The sequence below is a fragment of the Danio rerio genome, chromosome 15 (genome assembly GCF_049306965.1).
Source record: "Danio rerio strain Tuebingen ecotype United States chromosome 15, GRCz12tu, whole genome shotgun sequence".
Lineage (NCBI taxonomy): Eukaryota > Metazoa > Chordata > Actinopteri > Cypriniformes > Danionidae > Danio > Danio rerio.
The window spans coordinates 34,923,595-34,949,970 of record NC_133190.1 but is presented as its reverse complement, the minus strand read 5'-3'; the positions used below and the strand labels follow the sequence as shown (position 1 = coordinate 34,949,970).

At 33.8% G+C, this 26,376-nt stretch overlaps 1 protein-coding gene across 6 annotated transcripts in view; it reads right to left on the bottom strand.

Annotated features, from left to right (window-relative positions):
- trim3a (tripartite motif containing 3a) overlaps window positions 1-26,376 on the bottom strand; it is a 52,162-nt gene that overhangs the window by 11,220 nt on the left and 14,566 nt on the right. For 2 of the 6 annotated variants that reach the window (XM_073923855.1, XM_073923858.1), the window contains exons 2-7: window positions 11,152-11,375; window positions 7,999-8,239; window positions 6,423-6,574; window positions 4,624-4,804; window positions 2,761-3,108; window positions 1,168-1,558 (exon numbers count right to left, since the gene is read on the bottom strand). In XM_073923855.1, coding sequence (XP_073779956.1) covers window positions 1,168-1,558; window positions 2,761-3,108; window positions 4,624-4,804; window positions 6,423-6,574; window positions 7,999-8,239; window positions 11,152-11,297 — 1,459 coding nt within the window. In that variant the 5' untranslated portion in view covers window positions 11,298-11,375. Of the gene's footprint in view, window positions 1-1,167; window positions 1,559-2,760; window positions 3,109-4,623; window positions 4,805-6,422; window positions 6,575-7,998; window positions 8,240-11,151; window positions 11,468-17,619; window positions 17,812-20,855; window positions 20,926-26,376 lie in introns of those variants that run through there. The other 4 variants (XM_681203.9, XM_021466465.3, XM_073923856.1 and 1 more) reach the window with 3 other exon arrangements.

Below are 26,376 nucleotides of genomic sequence, written 5' to 3'. Positions count from 1 at the left end.
TTGAGTAGCGAAGTTTTTAAAATATTTGAACTACTGCGACTAGATCGTATGTGACCGGCCGGCTGGATGCGATGTATTCCAGGAATGTCCAAGCGTGCAAGATGAGAAATAGTACTTTTTTTCAGTCCATATTAAAAAAAAAAATTCTTTTCATAAATGAGTATTAAAAATAGGTAACACTTTACAATAAGGTTTATTAGTTAATGCATTTACTAACATGAACTAATCATGAACAACACGTGTACAGCATTTATTAATCATAATTGAACATTTACTAATGCATTATTAACATCCAAGTCCATGCTTGTTAACATTAGTTAATGCACCATGAGTTAACATGAACTAACAATGAACTACTGTATTTTCATTAGCTAACGTTAACTAACATGAACAAATACAGTAGTAAACAGTAGTAGTTACAGTTGTTGTTTGTTCATGTTACTAAATGGATTAAATAACATTAACTAATGAACCTTATTGTAAAGTGTGACCTAAAAGTATAATTTTTAATGTCGTCTCTACATTCCCTCCAAAATTATTAGCGGTCTATGAGTTTCTAGTATTTATTCGTTCAATCATAGTGAACGCACAGAGAATAATGGCTCTTGCTTTTGCCCTTCTTTATTTCAGAGACTGCCAGAATCCAGCTTCTCTCCCATGGTGCACAACAAAACTGAAAGTTCTGTGCGACTGCCACAAAGGGGGTGTATTTCGACACTTGTGTCCGAATGTCGTGTGCAGTGTAAAGGCAGCCTCAGACCGAAATGTAAGCTCGTGCGACAAGTTTCAAAATTAAGGCTTAGTGAACTCTGACCTGCGAAATTGCATCAAGTGACTGGATGAGACCAATCGAAGATCAAAACAAGACCTCCCTGGACAGAAATTTACATTTTGGACCAATCACTTGCTTTTTTAAATGTCTAATCATCTTGTTTAATTCCGCCTCTTTTCGCAGCGTCGTATGACAGAATTTCACATGCACAAACTCTAGTGTGACTGAGTTTGTGTGACAAACAAGCCTCAAGAGCTCAATTAGTTTGATCAGGTGTGTTTAACTTGCGTTGGAAGTAAATTGTTCCGAGCTGCAGCCCTCCAGGAACTGAGTTTGTCACCTGTGACTTAAAGGGTGTCATAAGGCTACAATATCATCTGCCTGTCAGGACTGACCGACTCTGAAGATGAGCTCATCCTCGATGGGGTTCTCCTTCTTCTTGGTGGTGCTGTACATGCTGGAGGGTCTGCGGACCGCCTTCTGTCGCACATGTCCTCCAGCTCCTCCTCCTCCTCCAGGAGACTTGACTCTCCTCTTGACATCATCGGGTGACTGCGGGGCGTCGCAGGCTTTGACGGCTCTCAGACGGAAGGGGCTTCCTCTGACGTGTCTTCCGTAGAGCAGGACGGAGAAGGAGAACTCACCCTCGCTGCGCAGTGTGTAGCCGATCTCATATGTGCCGTTCTTATTGTCTGTGACGTCTGTTTCAGTGACGCCTCCGTCTGCACCGCTGATCTGAGCTCGCAGAGCTGCGTTTCCAGTCTTCACCAACTCACCATCTTTATCCTGAACAACAGAGATGGAGACTTGTGGCACAAAGCTAAATCTAGCAGCAGGATGACCCATTCTCAAGGGGAAAATTATTTCAAATATGATTTTCATAGATTAAACCAATATCGTGTTAGAAAATATTATAGTTTTAACTTAAATATTATTCAATGTCAAAAATTTTAATACTTAATGCTGACCTTTTGTCATTTTTTACGAAACAAATTAAGCATAAACAAAAATAAACAAATAAAATAAAAAAAATTAAAAATGATGTAAATTTATTTCACAATTATTATTTTATAATTTAGATTTTGCACTAATAAAAAGCTATTATTTTTAATTTTTTTTTAAATCATTTTACTAGTTATAACATTGTAACAATCTTGTTATACCTGCAAAAAATTGTCTAAAGAAAATGTAATATATAATTTAATTAAAAATCTATTTTATACTGTATATTTGCTTTAAAATTCTATTTTAATAAACAACTTAGCATTAAAATATGTTTCTTTATAATTCCTGCAAAATTACAATAAAATTAAAAAAATTTCTGACTGTAATGTTCTTAATTATCAGTAATACGACAACTTCTGGAAATTCTAGAATGTTCATAGAGTTGAGATCTGAAAGCTCTAGAATGTTTTAAGTTTTGAGTCCAGTTCTGAAAGCTCAAGGATTTATTTAGATTTTAGTTGTAAATCAAGTTTTGAAAGCTCTGGAATTTTTTTTTTTTCGGTTGTAAGTCAATTTCTGAAAGCTTTAGAATGTTCTTAGCTTTCAGTAGCAAGTTGAGTTCTGGAAATTCTAGAATGTTTTTAGCTTCCAGGTGTAAGTCAAGTTCTGAAAGCTCTAGAACTTTTTTTTTTTTAGTTGCAAGTCGACTTCTGAAACTAGAACTTTTGTATTTTCAGTTGTAAGTTTTGTTCTGAAATCTCTAGAACGTTCTAAGCTTTCAGTTGTAAGTAGAGTTCTGAAAGTTCTAGGATTTTCTTAGCTTTCATATGTACTGTAAGCTGAATTCTGAAAGTGTGGAATTGTCTTATTTTACATTTGTAAGACGAGTTCTGAAAGCTCTAGAATGTTCTGGGATTTAGTTGTGAGTCGAGTTCTGAAAGCTCTAGAATATTCTTAGTTTTCATTTGTAAGTCGAGTTCTGAAAGTTCTAGAATGTTCTTAGTTTTCATTTGTTAGTATAGTTCTGAAAGTTCTGAACTGACCTTGGTGGTGACAGTAACAGTGGTGTTCTGTCCTACAACAGCGTGTCGGAGTCCCTCTCCAGTAGCCACACTGGTGTGACCCACTGAACTGGTGGTGAGCAGGACGCCTAGGTTCTGTATAGAGCGTCGCAAGCCCTCGGTCTCCACCTGACAGTCCAGGTGTCCGTTCTCATGCGGCTGCTCAGGGAAAGCATGCCGGGCCAGAGCCCCCATCCGCTCGCCCATCTGTTTCTGCACTAGCAGTACTTCAGTGGGACTACCGTGGTTCAGCGCCTGCTCCGTGAAGCTGCAGCTGCTTTGGATGTTCTCCTTTCCCTGCATCAGAGCAGCCAGCTGACCCTGAAGAACCTGCAAAAACACTTTTTTTAAACAATCTGTATATAGTAACAGCAATTGTTGTTGTTCACAATGAGGTAATTTATTGTTTAATTTTTTGTGGTTTCTTTTTCTTTCAAAAATGTCTACAAGATTCATGATTTGTGCTGTTTGAATAATAAATTAAAATTACAAATTTTTTAAAACAATTTAAATAAAGCTAAAAACACATTTTTATATACAAATCTGTAAATAGTAGATTTTTTATATTATTTTCATCATTATTATTATTACAGAATATTACATGAAAAAATTTAATGATTCAAATCTGTAAACAGATGATTTATTTATTATTATTGTTTTATTATTAATATTATTTTATTTTAATCAAAATATAAAAACTGCTTTAATAAATGTCTTTTTTTTAAATCTTTAAATAGTTAAATATTTAAATAAATGACAGTAAAATATTTAATTAATTAATCTTCATTAGTAGTAGTAATAGTAATAGTAGTAGTGCAGAATATTACATTAAAAAATAAATATTATTTAAAAATCTGTAAATAGTAAAATAAAAGACAGTAAAATATTTAATTAATAATCTTTATTATTATTATTATTATTATTAGTAGTAGTAGTAGTAGTAGTAGTAGTAGTAGTAGTAGTAGTAGTAGTAGTAGTAGTAGTAGTAGTAGTAGTGGGTAGTGGTAGTGGTAGTGGTAGTAGTTGTACTAGTATTAAGTAGTAAATAGGATATTGCTTGCAAAAATTATAACAGTGCATTGGATGGAAGGTCCTCCAAAGGTGGCTCAGTGGATTTAGAGACTTAAACAGGTCTATGTAATGGAAAAAATGACTAAATGTCTAAAATGAAGACATATTTCATTTAAAGATATTTTTTTAAAGAGGTGGAAAAGTATTACAACATATTTATAGATGTACATTTAGAGGTTAATTAACATATCACTGAATCTGAGGTAACTGCAATGTAACAGAATGTAACTTTATGTACAAATGTATTCCATGAAAAGTATTTATGATGGCAGTGCTTTTTATTTATTTATTTTGTATAATTTTTCTTATTTTATTTTTATAATTGTTATACTATATTTATTATTATTTTCTCATCTGTAAGGGGTAAAATTGTAGGGCAAGTAGTTGTTCTGAAAAAAAAACATAAATTATTGAAAAATCTTAAATAAAAGTTATTTTTTATCTGTAAATAGTTGACTATTTATTTTAATGAATATTACATGAAAAATCCAAATAAAATGTCAATTTAAAAATAAAATTGATTTTTTTGTTTATTTCTTCAATTATTATATTTTGAAGTCACTATCAGGCAATTTATCGTACTGTAATTAAATTTTTTCCTTCAGAGGGTTATATTTGTTTCCTTGTTTGCTCTTAAAACTACATTAAAAAGTAGAAAATCAATGTTCCTGCTAAATAAACATTGTTACAGTTCATAAAGATAATGAGGGAATAATATTTACCATTTACTATTTTAAAAATGTATTATCTGTCTAGCAGCGGCAGGTTTCTAACCTTCTGCTTGGTGCTGCAGATGTTCTCCAGGTCAGTGATGAGGGTGGTCTTGCGCTGGTGCAGGGCTTTCTCCAGCTCCTCAAAGGTGTTGCTGATCTCTGTCACGGCCTCATTCTTGCGGTCTGTAAGCTGTTTGGAGATCTCATTCACCAGCTCGATGGCTGCCGTCAGCTGAGGAAGCCTGTAACACACAACCACAACAAACTCTCTGATTGATGATCTCTAAAAATCTCCATAAAGATGAAACTATTTTATTGTAGTTTATACATGCCATAATATGAATCGAAAGCACAAATTAACAAAAACACCCTTGAATCATAAACTAGAAGAAACTGTTAATTAACAGATATTAGTCACAGTGAACTTAAGACAAGACACTCCAGGTGAATATGGTAAAAAAAAAAAAACTAAGCTAATAGTTGTCCAAACTTTTTTAGCTGATTGGTTACAAAAGGAACACTCCACTTTTTTGGGGAAACATTTGCTCATTTAACAACTGCCCCATTTTAGAGTCCAATCAGATGATCTCTGTGTCTGGTGAGAGTACTTTTAGCTTAGCTTAGCATAAATCACTGAATTGAAATAGACTATTAGCATCTCGTTCAAAAAGGTTCAGATAATTTTCCTATTTAAAGCTTGACTCTTCAGTAGTTCAGTAATGTACAATGATATTACACAGATCTGATACCGAGTTGCTTAGCTGGGGACTAGTTACTTAATATTATTATGCCTGCTGCAACCATGGTACGGGGGCAACATTTCTGTATTATTATGTCAGAATGAGAGTTTAGATCCTGGCCATACAGTATGTGTGTAACTACAGAAGATTAAAACTTTAAATAGGAATTTTAAAAATATATATATTTTTAGCAAGATGCTAATGGTCTAATCTGATTCAATGATCTATGCTAAGATAAGCTAAAAATGCTCCTGCCAGACTTGAAGATCGGCTGAATAGATTTAATAGAAACAAAACTGTTTTTGACAAAACATGGAGTGTCCCTTTAGGAATTGCAGACATCATTTTGTATAAATCAATCCCTATTTGTGTGTGTGTGTGAGGGCTGATGAAGTGGAGATTTAAGTCTCATTCATTCATTCATTTTCTTATTATAGCTTAGTCCCTTTATTAATCTTGGGTCGTCACAGCGGAATGAACTGCCAACTTATCCAGCATATGTTTTACACAGCGGATTCCCTTCCAGCTGCAACCCATCTCTGGGAAACATCCTTACACACTTATTCACACTTATACACTACGGACAATTTAGCCCACCCAATTCACCTGTACTGCATGTCTTTGGGCTGTGGGGGAAACTGGAGCACCCGGAGGAAACCCACGCGAACGCAGGAAGAACATGCAAACTCTACATAGAAACGGCAACTGACCCAGCCGAGGCTTGAACCAGCGACCTTCTTGCCATGAGGCAACAGCACTACTTACTGCGCCACAGCGTTGCCAGATTTAAGACTCAGTATAGTAAAAAAATACTCATGTTCAAAAAGTGGTCTGGAAAAAAATCCCTGTAAATGAAATCTATAGACAAAAATGAAAAGTTTGACAAAAAAAGAGAGACAAAAGAAACAGAAAGTGTATTTTGGATGTTTGGTTTACATAAGAACAAAAAATACTTGATGAAAAACCAAAAAAGCCTTAATCTCAAAAATTAATAAGTGCATGAAAAAAGTTTTTGCCTGCAGTCCAACTGACTGGATGTCTAAGGAAAGAGTTAAGAATGAGCTGTAGCTCCTGGGCTCAGATTATCAGTGAGCTCGGTATTATTTTTGGCAGTGTGAACCTGTTTCGAATAGCATCCAGCTGGTTCTTCAGCGCCGCTTTGTGTTGCTCCAGAACATCCCGCAGTGGGACGGTCACATGTTCTCTGTGCTCCCCCTCAGTGCACTCCAAACACATGGCTGTTTCACAAGACTCGCAGTAAAACTCCATAACCTGCAGAGGGCGACAAAAACTTACTGAAAATAATGGACACATAAATAATTTTTATATTGAATCATTCCAAGTAAATAAACAGACAAATAAATAGATAGATTAACAAAGAAATGATTGCCTAAATAAATAAATAAATAAATTATAAAACATATAAAACATAAGCTTTTTCTGGTCACACACAGAAACACATGCTGTCAAATGTTTAAATCGCATGCAAAATAAAAGTCTTTTTTCCATAATATATGTGTGTACAATTCTTATTAATTATGTACATATAAATACAAACCTTTACAATGTGTGCATCTATATGTATACATTGCTCAGCATAATTGAGTAGACCCCATTTTAAAATTGAATACTTTTATCCACTTCTTAGTGAATATTCGCAATGTATTTTGGTGCATTTAAACAAAACAGATTTATTAAACAGATATATTTATTAAAATAGTATTTTAGTCACAGAACATCTTTAGAAATGGAAAAATAATACAATTAAATTCATGCAAAATGTTACAAAAAAAATTTACAAATTACAACATTTGAACAAAATAGTAAATATTTTTAGTTTCTCTTGATTTTTGCTAATTTAAAAAAAAAATTGTATTTAATATTTTCCCCTAACATATAAATTTGGGCTACTAATTTTTGAACCATTATTGTAAGTTATGTTGTTAGATTAGCTTCAGTACTGACTAAACTAATGTATATGCACAAATATAATATTGCAAAAAATTCTATAAAAATTTTTTTTAATTTAAATGAGAGATTTGAAGGGGGTGTACGCATATATGCTGAGAACTGTACTGTACCGTATATAATAAATTTGTATGTAAATCCAGTCTATATTTAGAAAATATTTATGTACATTCATTTATTTACATTCTTATCTAACATATGATCTATTATTATATTTAATTTTCTTAAATATATTCTTGCATGTATTTGCATTTATTTATACACATAATAAATATACACAGGGTACACACATATTATGTAAACAAAACTGTAATTTTGGATGCAATTAATCACAATGAATCATTTGTGATTAAGCACTACAATTATTAAGCACTATTATATATTTTTTATTGCACAAAAATAAATGATACTTAATGATAATGGTACTTGAGTTTAAAACTAAAAAGTAAATCTAAATTATAAGGCAATGCTTTATGTTTTATTAAAATAGAATTACTAAAATAAGAACTCGCTTGTGCTACAAATTAGCTTGCTTCTGTTACATAAAACTACAAATTATAACACTACCCAATTTAAATCTGCAAATGTCCCATTAATATCTTTCTACAGTATTCAGTTCTGTACTGAAGTATATTTTTCTGTACTGTACTGAATATTTAGTACACAGGAGGATCAGTCCTGCTCTCATCATCAGTACTGTCCCATCAGTAATATGTGTCTGTGCTTACCTTGCCCTCATGGTTTGGGCAGGACAGTGGCGGAGCGTATGTAGCCGCTCCAGCCGACTCCAGCCCACTAGATGCTTCAGAACGGGTGCAGTCCTGCTCTCTCTGCAACACCTCCATCAGATTAGTTATGAAGAAATTATTCTGCAGCGCTGCTACACCCTTCTCCGGCAGAATGGAGGTCTGTCGGCACACGGGGCAGGACAGGGTCAAAGACTGAGGTGGGATGTAGTTCTGGAGGCATCTGAAAAACAAGCACAAGTTCAAGTTGAATGAAAATGCACTCAGAAATACTTAAAGGTGCATTATTTAGCAAATGATGTACATTTTTTTAGATGGCAAAAAAAGACCGCCATAAAACAACAAGACCTCTCCCCTTTTAAATATTGTAACTAGACACGCCCCTTACTACTGATTGGCTGAAAGAGTTTTTGGACACTGTTTTTTTAAATGTTGCTTAGTGAACCTTCAAGGTGAGACAGTGCAGGTAGGCCTGTCACACACAAAAAAACAACATTATTCTCATTTTAAGATTGCTTTATGCCACTATAATGTTTATATAGCAGAATAAGAACGCAAATTAGGACAACAACTATTCATTCTAAATGTTATTTAAATGAACTAATTTAAATATTTACAATGGTGATGTAGAATTTCAATGTTCCTGTAAAATGGCTAAAAATAAATGCAGCTTTGAAACAGCTCATTTGGACAACTTTTTTTCCCAAACCATCAGTAGTTTTTAGGAAAATGTAAATATGTACTTTTCTTCAGCTGTCAGGGATTTTTATGTTAACATGATGGGTGATGCATATTGCGTCATCAAAATGCATTGAGGTCATGTACATGTATTCAGCTGCAATACGTCGATATATTGATTATTGTGACAGACCTGACTGCAGCCAAACAGCTTTTTTCTTGTAGCTGTTATTAAAAAAAGTATTTTTTCGTTTTTTTATTTTCAGTCCAGTAATTCAGTAAAGAAGTGGTTTTCTAAAATGAAGTTTAAATCTCACAGCTGTATTCATATCTATATTCTGAAGGTTTCACAGACATTCTGTTTATCTGTTTGTATATAATTTGCCATATTATATATAACATTTGTGTGTGTGTGTGTGTGTGTGTGTGTGTGTGTGTATATATATATATATATACAGTATATATATATATATATATATATATATATATATATATATATATATATATATATATATATATATATATATATATATATATATATATATATATATATATATATATATATATATATGGATTATTACCTCTGGTTGTTCAAGCTACAGTCACATACAGTACTTTTATTTTTTATTTCAAATGGGTTTAATACATGGGACATCAAACTACAATATTCATTTTATAAATTATAATTTAAGGTTATTGCTAACTATTACTAACCCAATAAACACTTCCCTCCCTCAGCCACCTCTCAGATCCCATAGGAGATAGAAAAGAAGAGAAAAACAGTGGTCAAAATAATGTAAAACAAAATAAAAGGGAAATTAAAGAAATACGGTGGTCAAAATAAATTACAATAAAAACAAAGCAAAGCAAAACAAAGCAAAGCATATGGAATACGAAATCTGCAAAAACTATAAATAAATGAATAAATAAATACGCAAATAAATAAATGAGTAAGTAAATTCAAAATTCCTGGGGAAATAAAATAATAATAAATAAATAAATATGCAAATATATAAATAATTGAGTAAATAAAGCTGTATATTCCTGCATAAATAATTCATAAATAAATAAATTTGTAAATATATAAATAAATGAGTAAATAAAGCCATCTATTTCAGCATAAAAAAGAATTAATAATTAATTAATTAACATGCAAAAAATATAAATAAATGAGTAAATAAAGCCATCTATACCTGCATAAAAATTAATTAATTAATTATTATGCAAATATATAAATAAATGAATAAATAAAGCCATCAATTGCCACATAAAAAAGAATTAATAATTAATTAATTAACATGCAAATATATAAATAAATGAGTAAATAAAGTTGTATATTTCTGCATAAAAAATAATTATTAAATAAAAATGCAAATAAATAAATAAATGCATATAAAAATCCACAAATTCCTGCATAAAAAAGTAATTAATATGACAGGCACGTAAATAATTAAATACATTACACGGATGTTTGGGGAATAAGAATGCTGAAATTAATGTTTATTCCCACATCCCCAACCCCAATACATTTATTTATTTTATTGCATATCTTTTTATATATTTATGCAGGAATCTGTGGATTTCAATATACATTTATTTATTTGCATATTCATTTATTTATTGTTTTATTTATGCAGGAATTTATTAATTTATTTACTCATTTATTTATTTATTTGTGTATTTATACATTGTTTTTGCAGGTGTTGTCCACCATACAAAACCTGCAAAAACAATGAATGAATAAATAAATAAATACCCATAAATAAATTAATAAATGAGTAAATAAATCAATAACTTCCTGCATAAATAAAACAAATAATATGCAATTTATTTATTTAATATTTTATACATGCAGGAATTTATGGATTTATTTACTCAATTATTTTATTTATTTGTGTATTTATTTATTTAGTATTTTATTAATGCAAGAATTTATGGATTTTTTTGTCATTTATTAATAAATTTGCATATTTATTTATTTATTTATTCATTTATTTATTATTTTATTTATGCAGGAGTTTATGGATTTATTTATTCATTTATTTATTTATTTGCGTATTTATTTATTTACAGTTTTTGCAAGTTTGCAAAAAAGGGGTCTCTAAATAAAAAATAAACTTATAAATGCTCAATATAAGTATGCCTTGACTTAATTAGTTTTTTAAAGCGGTTTGTTATCAAAAATAATTCCTTTTGCAAAAACACAGAGAAAGTTTTGAAAGCCAGATTAAGATTCAAAATCTGTCCAAAGTGGATGAAAACATCCCCAACAGCACACAAGGGTTAAAAGTCAAGCTAGTTACTTCCTCGAGGACAGCCAGATTGCAGTTATTTCACCAGCACACCACTAAGTGTCAAAGCTCTGGTGTTTTGGGCGTTATTTAGCGAATTTCTTCCACCCCAGTGAACTTAGCCAGTCTTAAGCACATCCTAAAAGACACACTCAGTTTACTGTACCTCTCGCAGAAGGTATGCAGGCAGGGCAGGACTTTAGGATTGTGGTAGTGCTCCAGACAGATGCTGCACACCAGGAACTGCTTGTCAATCTGACGCACCACTGGACTGGTGCTGCCGCTCTCCCGCTTCGCCATCGTGAGAGGCATTCAAATCAAGAGACTGAGGCCTTGCACACTGTCAGAAAGTGAGAGAGAGTCAATTAATCTTTAAATAAAGCTGCAGATCTGCACTCATTGTTAGACTTGCTGTGATTTACAGTTATTTATTTTTAAAAAACGGCCGGTAAAATATCACATACATACTTAATGGTTCACTGCTGTAAAATGGGTCATTGTGGGTCATTTTAAAACTTTTGTGCAATTCTAAAGTTATGGATGTGACATTTGCAGAAAAAACTTAAAGAATGTATATGTTAACAGAATATTGAAACATCCGTTTATATTTTCCTAATCAACTAACCACAAAGTTAAGGAATTACAAAAATATCAATCTGTAAACGTTTTATATTTTAAATGAGGAGAAACTTGTTATGGATGTGACTGAAAAGGTATGCGAGTTTACAGTGTGCAACATACTTTGTAGATGTTGCATGAATTAAACTGCGCAACCCAAAAGAAATGATACTAATCAAAAATATAGAAGTTGGCTTTCTATAGGACAAAAAGGATTTATTTTATGTAATATTACATGTTTACATTTATGAGGAAAAGGTTTTTGTTATAGATATGACGTTTCTCCGTTATGGATGTGACAGTTGTCAAATTGGCACTTGTGTGACTTTGGTAAATTAAATTAAATTGTAATTTTACTTAGAGCTGCACAATTAATCATAAAAAAAGATCGCAATCTCGATTCAACCCCCTAGGATAGATGATCTTAATCCATCAGTTCTACGATTCTGCCAATCATATTTTTAAGGTCAGGAGAGAAGAAAATTCATCCGCACATGTTTACACGTTGTTTTACATACATTGCTCAGCAATGCGAACACCTCCAAATGTTGAATGAGTCACATACTGTATTTATAAGGTATAAATCACCCAAAAATTTTGGGTTCATGTAATGATGTATTCAAGGCCGCGAAAATCACAAGTGACGTGAGCTGACTGTGAGCTGTTACCACAGAGAGGTACCTGTGAATTAAGTCTACTTTAGAGAACAGAACTTGCATAGGCTGTGAATAACAGGTAATAAAGTTGTAAATAACATTCATACAGTTTTTGGCACAGAGTGATCGTTTGGGAGCCGCGCGAGAAGCATGAACCGCACTTGGCAATGAAAATGAAATGGAAAGTGCACACATAATTTAAATGATCGTATCACTTTTTAAATAATGATTACGACAAGCATTTAGGACGTTTTTCTTTCATAGCGAACACAGAGTGTGTCAGTATAACTACGCTAGACTATATGATGTTGAATATAATGTAAGAGGAAATCTGTTAATGATGAATGTCTGATTTTACCAGTAGAAAAAAATGGTCTAATAATGCTTTCTCAAACATAATAATTCTAACTAAGTCTATTAAAAATTGAGCATTTTAACCAACAATAGACCTACATATTATATTATTGTTGTCTGCCATATGTTTGACAAATACAAATATTAATAGCCCACTCGTTAACCTTTATTTTACATCTACAGAATCGTGAGAAATCGTGATCTTTATTTTAAGCAAAAGAATCGCGATTCTCATTTTAGCCAGAATCGTGTAGCTCTAATTTTGCTGTAAAATGAAATCACGGTAGGGCCCTGCTACTGTAAAACACATTTACAGGTAAATTACTGTAAAGGGGAAATGCTGCCAGCAAGTCACTGCAAATATTCAATAAAATGTTTTCCATAAAAAACTCTTTCCATACTTATCATGTTTACTTTTGTATTTACTGCGTATGTATACCATGTATAAACAGTATATGTCCAGGATAGAAAGATTTTTGCAGGTATTACATTTACATTTGCATACAGTCTAGTAATTTAGCAGATGCTTATGTCCAAAGCAACTTTTAGGAGGAGGGGGGGGGGTTGGGGGGGTGGGGGGGGTTATATAGAGAGGTTTTTAAACTGTTGTTTTGACCAAATGTTTTATTTTCTAAAGTGGACAGTAGCATTTAAAAATATTTCTTATATTAATGCAAATACCAAAATGGGACGCCATGCAATGAAAAAGCTATGAATTAATCATCTATATTTGAACCAATCCTTCAAAAATTAATTCTGGATGCAATGAAATTAAATTCTGACAAATGAAATACCAACAATCAAGACTGCATGATTATATGGTGTAATGGCTTTGCAATCGAAAAATATCATTACAATGGAAGTCAATGGGGGAAAAACAGCAACTAACATCATTTAAAAAGGTAGTAAATATGCTTAGAGTGCCTTTGCTTAGAGTGTCAAAGGATTTTCCCAAAAATGTGTGGAAATAAGATTTGTCACAAAAATCCTTCCATTTGCCGAAACACAGAGAAAGTTGTGACCAAATTATACTCAAAATCAGCCCAGAGTAGATGAAAACAGAACAACAGAACAGAACACAACAGAACACAAGGGTGAAACACAAGCTTTCGCAGTCAGCCATATCCATGACACACATCCATGTCAACATCTGTCTGCTAGGATTAACCCCGTTCTCTCCATCAGCCACAACATGTTATTGTTCCGTAACAATGAATGTACAAACAGCAGCCATTTATCACTCAAAAACACGTGAAATGCCATTTCAGCCAAAACATAACAGCCTTTCTGTTATTCTGTCAGTCAGTCTGTCTGTCTGTCTATCTGTAGAAGCACATGCTTTTGTTTGCAATTATGGTATCCATGCGTTTCCTCGTCTGCCAGGATTTTCCAGCTTCTGATTCCCTGTAGTCAGTTTGGGATTAGAGTGTAAACATTTTGTCTTCTGAAAGTATGACTTTTAAATTCCGTGTTGAAACACAAGCCACATGACAGCACTTCCTCTTAGATGGCAAACATGGACAGCTGAAGAAACACTGTAACTGTACCTGTAATAACCGTGCAAATCAAAGGGTAGGTCTGTCCATGTAATGTCACAGAGACTGGTAGAATCAATTCAGGTCAATTCAGGGTTACTGTAACTGAAACTATAAACTTAAACCATAAGGTATTTACCTAAAGTAAAATTAATTAGCTGGCGCAGAATTAGTTGGCACAGAAACAAAAATTATTGTGGAAAACACTATGCAAATAAGCTTGCATTTAATTGAATTATGTCTCATTTACATTTAGTTTAATATTGTATGATATAGAGGTGCACGATTTTAAGCAAATAAAAATTATAATCACAATTTTTTTTTGCCTAAAATAAAGATCACGATTTTTCTCACAATTTTGTAGATATAAAATAAAGGTTAATAAGTGGGCTATTATTGTTGTTATTCTCAATTAGTGGTAAAACAGCAATAGGGCTGTGTAGCTGTACTGTTGGTTAAAATGCTAAATTTTGTATAGACTTGGAATGGTGGACTTGAACAGACTTTAGATTTGTCCTGGTCATTAATGCTGATGATAATTCTGATGTTGATTTATTGTGTTTGAGACATATGCTTACTTAATTTTCTGCTTAAATCTGTCACTGACGTGATTTCCGTGAATACAGAAGACTGGGTGGGTATTTTTGCATTTCAGACTGATTCGGCTGGAATTAGGACTATGCGCTTTAAGTTTCATTTTCACTGCTAAAAGCGGTTCACTTCCCGCGAGGCTCCCAAACAATCACTTTGTGCCACAAACTGAATGTTATTTACAACTTTATTACCTGTTATTCACAGCCAATGCAAGTTCTGTTCACTAACGTAGACTTTATTCAGAGGCGCACGCGCCCGCCCTCTCTGTGGTAACAGCTGTCAGTCAGCTCACGTCACGTGTGATTTTGCAGTTGCAAATACATTTCATGAAGACAGAAATGACATTTTTGAGGTGAATTATATCTTATAAATACAGCATGTGACTCTTTCAACACCATTTGGAGGTGTCCACGTTGCTGAACAACGTACGTATGTAAAACAATGTGACTTGAGATCGTCTAGGGGGTCGAATCGAGATTGCGATCTTTTTACGATGAATTGTGCAGCTGTATAAACTGTAGATAGATAGATAGATAGATAGATAGATAGATAGATAGATAGATAGATAGATAGATAGATAGATAGACAGATAGATAGATAGACAGATAGATAGATAGATAGATAGATAGATAGATAGATAGATAGATAGATAGATAGATAGATAGATAGATAGATAGATAGATAGATAGATAGATAGATAGATAGATAGATAGATAGATAGATAGATAATATATGCAACACAAAAAAATAAATATTTTACATAAAATTACTAAAATTAGCTCGCTCTAATCATCATATATAGACCCCTATTGGCATTGACTTTGTCAATTTTCTAAAATAGTTTTATGATTTTATTTCTGACTTACAAGTTATAGTTATAGTTGATACTAATTGTAGGAGAATGCCCACATCCACATAGATGACACTAATAATACATTAGGGCTCGCGTTTACAAATTTATTATAATCACTTAGGATAAAGCAAAGCTTTGTTGGTCCAAGGCATTGCTTAAAGCAGGGGTGTCCAAACTACGGCCCGCGGGCCGCAGATCAGTTTTGTGGCAGCCTGCGAGGCTTTTTAGGAATATTAACAGAATCTGGCCCGCTATACAAAAATGAACGTAATTCAATAAATAACCACCGGGTGTGAAGGCTATTACATGCCTTCAATTAGGCAGCAGTTCTTGTTATGAAGTAAAACGAACCGAACAAACTGAAAGAAACATAATTCATAATCACGTTTTGGCAAGCCATGGCACAAGCAAGAAAAAGGAAAATCAACAGTGAGTGCAGGAAATTTCAGTCACGATGGGGCAAAGAATATTTCTTCACAGAGGTCAGTGGAATATGTGTCTGTTTAATTTGCCAGGAATCAATTGCAGTAATAAAGGAATATAATATTAAAAGACATTATAAAATAAAACATCAGGCCCTCAGCTCTTACACTGGTGCCGAACGAGATCAAAAAGTAAAACAAATAGCAGCTGGCTTATCAGCTCAACAACAGCAGTTTTTTTTTGTGCTAATAAAGTGCAAGAAAATTCTACGCTGACTAGTTATGATGTAGCCCAGCTAATCGCTCAGCACAGGAAACCTTCACTGAAGGAGAATTTATAAAGGATGAGTGTTGCAAGTGTAACTTGCCCAGAGAAGATTCAAGATTCAAGAAAGTCTTTCTAGAAACACAGTTGGACGATGAATTAAAATAACCAATTAAAATAATTCCATAACACGCACACACGCACGCACGCACGCACGCACGCACGCAAAGACGCACACACACACACACACACACACACACACACACACACACACACACACACACACACACATATACAACATATATATATATATATATATATATATATATATATATATATATATATATATGCATGTGTCTGTGTAATGTATGTAATATATGGGCCCGGGACAACTTTTTTTTTTGCATCTGGCCCTCGGCCCAAAAAGTTTTGACACCCCTGGCTTAAAGCATAGATTAGATCTAATTTTATCGCATGAAATTGAGATCATAGATGTAGACATTATACCACAAAGGAATAATATAACAGACCACTACCTCTTACTATATAAGCTGTGTTTACCTGATATTTGCAGATCTGCACAGATACATCGCCTGGGTAGAACTATTGTCCCGTCCACCAAAGACAAATTTACAAATAACCTGATCCTTCTCTATTTCTAAATGCATGCTCAAATGCAAATGACCTTGATGTAGTAACTAGCAGTATGGATGTCATCTTTACAAACACATTAAATGGTGTAGCCCCGATCAAATTAAAAAAAGGCTAATGAAAATAAAACTACACCATGGTATAACAGTCATACTAGCGCTCTCAAAACAGCAACTGATGTCCTGGAACGTAAATGGAAAAAGCTAAATTAGAGGTCTTTAGAATTGCATACAATGATAGTATGTCCAGCTGTAGGAGGGCTCTAAAATCCGCCAGTCCAGAGACTGCACCTCCGCAAACAGATAGAAAATAACCATAACAATCCCAGATTTTTATGCAACACCACTGCTATCACACTTTATTTTCAGTCTGAAAATCTAAATCCTGGTGTGAAGTACAGTTGCAAAAAATAAATATTGATAAACGACAAATAAACTGTATTTTGCACTGTTCGGTTATTGTTCTTGTATTGTCACACAAATAAACAATAAAAAGCTTTAAAGTTTTTATGCTGAATGACATTCTGTACGTCCCAATAAAAACAATCGTCTGTCATGTCAAGTAGAGTCTTTCTGTGAAATAGTGTAGTGTGATGAATGAACACAAAGCATCCAGACTACAGGAAAAGTGCAGACTCATCCCTCACATCCTGGGATTAGAAACTTCCCCTTTCCCTCATGACAAACCTGTAACGTCAGACAGACGCTCTGTACAGTAATCGTTCATTTCCAGCAGACTGCATTCCCCCATTCTCTCTCATATTCTCCATTCTTTATGCTCCCTAAAGCTGTTTATTTCCTCTAACAGACAATAAAAAAACATTTGATGACGTATCTATCTGAGTGCTCTACTTTTTACTTCTGTCTCTTCACGTGGAAGGGAAAAAAGGAAGTTTCTAAACGCCACTACCCAAAAATCCTCCCAGTTCCTTCCTATGTGTTCACACAGCGAGAGAGAAAGACAGAGAGAAAGAGCGAGAGAGATTAACTAGTCATTCCGAGCCATTCAGACCAAAAAGCCAGCTGTCCTTATTATTACAGCAGAGAGAAAACCCTGGGGATATTCTTCCAATAATAAATTACACCCGCTGATAGCACTGCTCATTTGCACACGTCTGCAACTGTGTGGTTTTAGTAGCAGTTCACTAAAGGAATACATGCAAATCAGGCCACAGGCGCAAAAGACCTGCTTGCAGCTGGAAAATTTGAGATGATTTTGTGCAATAAGGGTGTGGGATACTGACAAAAATTTTTTTTCAAAAATTAAACAATAATTAGCTGGGTGTGTTTTTTTCTGGCCCTTTATGTCATGAATAAAACAATATGGCCAAAGGAAAAAAGTAGGTGGTAGCAGGTGACTTTTTTATTGGGTGGTTCAATTGATTTATTCAAAACAGCTGATTCATTCAGAAATGAAGAATGTGGCTGTATTCTTGAACTGATCAAATAATCATAGACTTATATGATTCATTTAGAAATGAAACTCTACAGAGTTACTCTGAGACTCAAATGTTCTGCTCCAGCTTTGTTCGTAACTATTTTAATTTTAATAAATAAATATAAACAGACAATACTGGGCCTAAAATGTAACTCAATCCATATTAGTCCATGTTTGGTAAACTGTTGTATAAAATCAAAATAACATTTGTAATCTGTAGATTTCTGCAAAATGATTTTTAAAGTATAACAAATAAAAACTTTATTAATACATTTTTTTAAAAAGTTTTTAACTTTTATTAATTATTTAAAATGCAAATTCATTTTTAAATGACTGCAAAGCAACAGTGGGTCTCTCATATAACACATCCATAAAAGTCAGAAAATATTACTTTACAAACTGCATTGTACATAAATCATTTAAACATCTGTGAAAAGCTGCTGACTTTTCAGTGGGCACAGATTCTGTTTAACTGCAAAGTGTGTGACAAAAATGTTAGCTCACAGGTTGGTAAAACAATAAATACATTTGATTGTAGATGGTAAGACATTCCAGACACAATATTTTGCTTGGTGAACATATAAATATGCATATTTATTACAAAAAAGCAATGGTTTTTAATATATATACACACACACACACACACACACACACACACACACACACACACACACATATATATATATATATATATATATATATATATATATATATATATATATATATATATATATATTTAGGGATGTAACGGTATCAGAATTTCACGGTACGGTAATACCTCGGTATGAATGTCACGGTACGGTATTTATTGAATCATTTACAGGAAAAACAAAACTTTTGAAAATACTCCAAAAAAGTGCCAAAAGTGTCAATGACATACAAATTAGCCATCTATCTGTAAGCTTTGAAACAGGAACTTCAATTTTAATAACAAAAAATTATTAAACCATGTAAAAAAAATAAAGTTTCAATTTAGTATTGTTGAAAACTCATCACATTCAACATTTAATCACTCACTCACTTAGATAGAGATGGGTTTAAAGGAAAATTATCATATAACTATAATCTGGTAAAAGCTGGTATCTCTGGGTATTTACAATGTCCCCTGCAACAGAAAAAAACCCTCTCATTTGGGACTGAGGATTCTGGGACAGAGATATGACTTGGCCCATGTTGACAGCAGAGGGTAACGTTGTGCATTGTCTTTCCCCCACTTGAGAAGACAAACCATGAGTGAGATAGAGGTCTCTTTGCGGTACAAGTCAATGTCTGCATCAATCTGAACAGTGTGCTGTGTTTCTGCAGTCCCCATGACTGCTATTAGTCGTATTCCCCAACTTGCAGGCACGTGCACACATACAGTAGGGCTCAACCTGTGCAGTGCACATGCCCTTTTTAGTCTTGGATAGAAAGTGCCCTTCCAAAACGATCAAAAGTGCCCCCGCGACGCGACACAACCTCCGTCCAGCCCTTCAGTAGACAACAGCGCTCTTGAGTATGCGCGCTCAACCCCCCCTCGGCGCTTTATAATACGCGCGCGACTACACAGCTGATCAGAACGCGCGCGACAACACTGCTATTCAGTACGCGCGCGGCGACAACACCCGCTTTAGGTTCGATCATTTCCATCTTTTTTTCATCTCCGCTACTAGCAGCACACTCCATTTCCGCATTACTGGATCTGTAGCGACAACAGACCGCAAAGGATTATGGCCACGCCTGGGCTGATGGGAAATGTAGTTTAAGCTACCTCCCGTTCGCTTCATTCGCCTGAGCAAATTTTCTCACAAGACCTATAGTTTTACCGAGTCATGCGACTTCGGTAATATCGAAAAAAATTAATATTGCGGTATGACGGTATTTACAATACCGTTACATCCCTAATATATATATATATATATATATATATATATATATATATATATATATAATATTAATATAAATATTATAGGTAAATGGGTTGCAGCTAGAAGTGCATCCGCTGTGTGAAACATGTGCTGGATAAGTTGGTGATCCATTCTGCTGTGGCAAGCGCAGATTAATATAGGGACTAAGCCAAAACAAAATGAATTAATGAATTTTGCTTATTTTATTTTAAACAGTCTAATGTTATCATAGAATTGTCAAATCTGTTACCTATAATTTTTTTTTAAAACAGTGACAGACATAGAGAAATTGAACTGACTGTAAAATACAGTGCTTCACACAATGACTCTTTACAGTAAAGGGCTTTTGAAGACCGGATGAGTGCCAGAAGTGAAACTAAAACTTTTCCTATTAGGATGGATAACAAAACTGACAGACACCATTTAAATGTCCCTTGGATTAACATAAAAATGTGTAGATGTCAATCTTAGTATGTTAGTTTTAAAGACATTTATAGCTTAGTGTGCACCAAAAGAGCGACAAATGTCATTAATGAATCAAATTTTTGACATAATTTCATACTTCAGTTTCTTGTGTAATAATTTGACCAATCAAATACCTTCTATTATCTGAAACATCCCGTCCCCTTCAAGTCACTTCTCAATAGCTTTTCATTTGATGTGCATGACCTGTGGTTATAAAAATGCTTATGCTATATATATATATATATATATATATATATATATATATATATATATATATATATATATATATATATATATATATATATATATATATATATATATATATAGGGGAGTGCTACCCAAGTAACACCCTGTAATGTTTCAGTTTACAAAAAAAAAAAAATCACATTTCATAGCACTTCACGGGAAATTTAACAGGTTAAATCCAAATGAATAATTACAATGCAGCTGATTCGAAATGACATTATTTCTATTTGAAACTTGGAAGAATTTAGGGCTACATGGTAAAACTGATATTGTAATTTTTTTTTCTACAATATATATTTTGCAATATTGAGTATAATTTCACCAGATGAAATGAATAGGTCTATTTGGAATTTTAATTTAATAATTTTAGATACATTGGGATGATTTTATAAGGGAGAGTAACTCCATAAAATACAATAAGCCAATCACAAACAATGAATACAGTAAAGCACCGATACTGTACAAATAAAACAGACAGTGTGTTATTATTTTTTGGAAGTCTAGCAATATTGAGATACACCCATTTAATAATCAAATGCAAAAAAAAATACTATAGTTTACATGTAATTTCTTAAGCGTGAATAATTTAAACTAAATAAAAAAAAAAACAGCCACAGGCCCTAAAAACATACATAAATAATAAACGTTTTGGTAACTTTATAGGTAAATGTTGCAATGACAAATTAATAATGTTGCACAATATCTATGCTGAAGCAATATATTGTGCAGCCCTAGAAGAAATATTATCAGACCTTTTTAGGATAAAACATTAACATTTAATCAAATCAACAAATCCAAGTCAAATTAAATTCTTTTTGGCCTGTTTTATTTAACATAGTTGATATCTGCAGCTGTTCATTGCATTCATCCTACTGTTTAGCTATTCCACATGGGTGTTAATTCCTATGTATACACACACAAAACATATGAAAGATTATCCACAGTGGTGAAAATAAAAGCAGACAGGGTTGTGGATTTTCTCAAGCAGTGCTCATTGTTTGGTTTCCTGCGGATTGAAGCCAAGCCCAGTAACCAAGAAACACCAACACAGCCCCCCCTGCCTTAGTCTGCCGCCCCACCCCCTTCACCATACAACCTGAATGAGAGCAGCTGAAAACTGACATCACCAGAGACAGATCCGTCCCTCCTTCTCTGACTCAGTCTTAAACTAAAGCTCAGCAGTTCATGTGTAGAAAAGTAATGAAATCAGACTGTAAATCTTATTTAGATGTTATATTGATGCTTTTGATTTAAATTTAAGGAGATTTTAAATCAGCAAACTCTCATTTTGTGCTTCAAAGGCCATGCTGTCACACTATTGGCCCACTTCACTGAGTGGTACTGTACAGTACGGCACGATACGATATGGGTCAGTATGCTTTTATGTTTCCACTGTTAAAAGTTACCAAAAAGAGAACAGTACCATACCTCTTTGAAAGGAGTACCCAGCACGACAAAAGGGTACCAGAAGGCCTTCTTATCTGCTCTCTCCTTCTTATCTGCTCTCACTTCTGCAGATCTATGTGCCCTCCAGAAACTTGCGTTCTGTGAATGAACGTCGCCACGTGGTTCCATCCCAAAGAGGGAAGCAAATCACTTTCCTGAACGCTCGTGTTCAATCTGCCCAGTTGGTGGAACAAACTCCCTAACTGCATCAGAAAGGCACTAGTACTAGTGCTTTCCTTCTTAGACTTTACAGACCTGAAACTTGCCTATAGCACTTATTCATTGTTGCTCTTATAGTTGTGTAAATTGCGTCCTTGTCCTCATTTGTAAGTCGCTTTGGATAAAAGCATCTGCTAAATGACTAAATGTAAATGTAATGTAAATGTAAAGGCGGAGCTAGACAGGCAGCTAAACCCTATTAGTTTAAGAAAGAAACGTTACTAGTGCGTACAGAAGCCAGGAGAATGAAAATAAAGAAAGCACCATTTTTAAATACACAACCGAGACATTACACCTCAATAACTTTTTTTTTCGACAGTAGAACAAACCGCCGTTATACAATAACTTGCCTAATTACCTCAACCTGCCTGGTTACCCTAATTAACCTAATTAAGCCTTTAAATGTCACTTTAAGCTGTATAGAAGCGTCTTGGAAAATATCTATGTAACGTCGGGGAGTGACACCAACAACAGAAGTTTGGATCCACGTGCAGGTTTATTAGAATTGTCAGGCAAGCAGTGGTCAATACCGGCAAACAGATGTATGAGGGCAATCCAGAGTCAAGGTCAAAACAACAGGCAGTTGGTCAGAGGCAGGCAGCAAACAGCATTAAATAAATAAACAAGGCAAAGATCAAAACACGGGAAAACAAGGCCAGGATAACGCGTTGTAATGTCACCTTACAGATAAACAAGACTCGGCCAACTGAAGGAGTGAATGTGTGGCTTAAATAGTGTGTGTTAATCAGTCTCTGAAAGTCCTCAGGTGTGAATGTAAATCAAGCTAAATGAGAAAGCAGGTGTGTGGGCGAAGAGCATGTATGAAGTTGTAGTCCAGGAAAAGTGTAGTTCTAAGTGTGTGTGTGTTTACCAGCGACATCTGGTGGTTGTTTGCTGGTGAACATGACAATCTAGTAAAATATTATTTACTGTCATCATAGCAAAGATATAATAATTATTATTATAGATGAGTTATTGAAACTATTATGTTTAGAAATGTGATGAAAAAATCTTCTTTCGGTTAAACAGAAATTGGGGAAAAAAATTTACAGGGGAGCTAATAATTTGAGGGGCTAATAATTCTGACTTCGACTGTATGCAATAAAAAATGTCCTGGCGTTGTTTTACGAGGCTGTCTAAAAGCGTGAGTGGTTTCACTTTCCCCAGAGAGCTCGCATATAAATTGCGCATCTATATTTAATATAATGAACTTCTTAAGCTGATGATAATAACGTGCGCGTGATTATCGAAGTGCTTCTGACATCCGATCCTTTCCCGAAACAGACAGACGCAAGAGAAAAGCCCAAAAACAAATAGAAATGAGAAGCCAACAAAGGAGCAAATGATTCTTTCAGCAACCTAAAACATGAACAAACTGAAATGTCTAACTATTATCATCACCTTTTGGACTTCTATGAACTCTGAATGATGGAATTACTCTCTAACAGGGGTTACATGTGCTAGTGAAGATTAAAGATACAGATGAAAGGCTACTGTGGGATATATGTTGCTGTTTTTGAACCTAAAAAAGGACTAAATGTATGCTGCGTGTAGATTTTCTGTAATTAGTAACATATTGGAGACTATAACGGTCTGTATCTTCATATATGTTGCATTTATTTATTTATTTTATATAATTGCAGACGTTACAATAGGCGATTCTGCACTATAATTGTTCTGCAGTTATAATGAAAATTATATTCACAGAAAGGTTAGTAATGACATTTATATACAAGTATTTATGTGTATAAAGCATCTGTTTAGTGAGAAGTGCTTCCCAAATAATTTGTGAACGACCCGTACAGCTTTACTTTGACATTTCCAAGAGCGAGAATGACATCAGTTGAAACTTTCTGTCGTACACCACGCCAATTGGTACGGTAAGGTGACCCGTACCGACCCGTATCGTACCGTACCATACCACTCAGTGCAAGGGGGCCATATATGGGGTTAATTGTCAAAAAGAGAAGCTGCAACTAAAAAACCTGTCATTAGTGAAAGTTCAAGCTAAATTTTAACTAGTGGTTCGAAAACTATGATAACACGTGCAGTAGTATGGGGCAAGGCAAGCTTATTTATATAGGACATTTTATACACACTGGTAATTCAAAGTGCTTCACATAAACAGGAATAAAAGAGAAGTATAAATAAAATACAAATAAAAATAAAAACAAATAATATAAAAATAGATGAAGAGAGCATAAAGACACATTCTCCATTGGTTTGCATCTATTTTATTACTATGTTCATTAATCGTTCATTAATCGTTATAAGGGTAATTGTTGTAGCTTAGGTTCAGGTATATGATTGCATTCTTTTGTATTTATGCTTTATTGCCATATCAGCTTTACTGGCCATTACATGGCATACGCAAAAAAAAAAAAAAGAAAACACATTTAACACCATAACATCGTTAATACAATACACTGAAACAAACATTTTACAAACTTTAGCTTAGATAAAGAGACAAGGTTGAGTATGAACTAGATACAATTCTTTAAAAGATGCACTTGTTATGTGTCTATAAAAATCCTAAAAAATTTGTAATGATAAAAAATCACTGCCTACAACATTTAAAATTTGACATTGCAAAAAACATGTCTATAGAATGTGGTCGTACGGAATTAGGCATTAATATATGCTTCATAATTACTAATAAACAGCTAAAATGTAAGCAAATAAAAAACTTGTTAAATGTGAGAATTGGTCCCTATATAAGTATTAATAACAACACACAAAATAAATGATTTATTTATTTAGACTTCATATTTTTTACTTTAAACTGAAATTCATTATAAATTTCCTCATTGATTTTATGTAGATGAACAAAGAGAGAATGTAGATTCGTTTGGGTGAACTAATCCGCACAATTACTGGAGATGAGAACAAAATCTCTGTGGCTCAGTGGTTAGCACTGTCACCTCACAGCAAGAAGGTCGCTGGTTCGAGTCCCGGCTGGACTAGTTGGCATTTCAGTGTGGAGTTTGCATGTTCACCCCGTGTTTGTGTGGGTTTCCTCCAAACACATGCGCTATAAGTGAACTGGATGAACTAAATTGGTGGTAGTGTGTGTGTATGTGTGTGTGTCAGTACTCGTTTGCATCTGGAAGGGCATCCACTGTGCAAAACATATGCTGTAATAGTTGGTGGAAAATGAATAAATGGTCATCTAAAATCCAAATGCCTCATTTATAAACCTTCCTAAACGTAAATTTACATCAGAATAAATGTAAATGTATTCATTAATAATTATGGCTGCTATGATGATTTAAAGTAGTTCAATTAAGTGAATATTTAAGTTAAATATGTTTACTTACATTACTTTACTTACATATGTGCACATTTTCCTGTTAAGTTTGTTTTTTAGATCCCAACTTTTTTTGTCATACGCTCCTTTTCATCCTCGTTTTGTGCTTACACTACATTTATAAATGAGATCCTAAGTTAATAATCAAAAAAATGTAACAATATTATTCCCATGCAATATTTACAAAACCATCAGTGTTACAATGTTAGCATGTGAAATATAATATCGTGGCCACAAGCAATATTATGAGATACTCTCATCCAATCCTTCTCACATTGTGCTAATGAGCTTAATGACCCCCCATAGCCAAAACCACCATGAACGGCCTGGATCAGACTCAAGCTACCTCTGAAAACACACTCTGTGTACAGTATATTCACACCCTCACAATGGATGCACAGTGGATTATCTGTTGAAAAGAAGAGGATTTTTTTTTA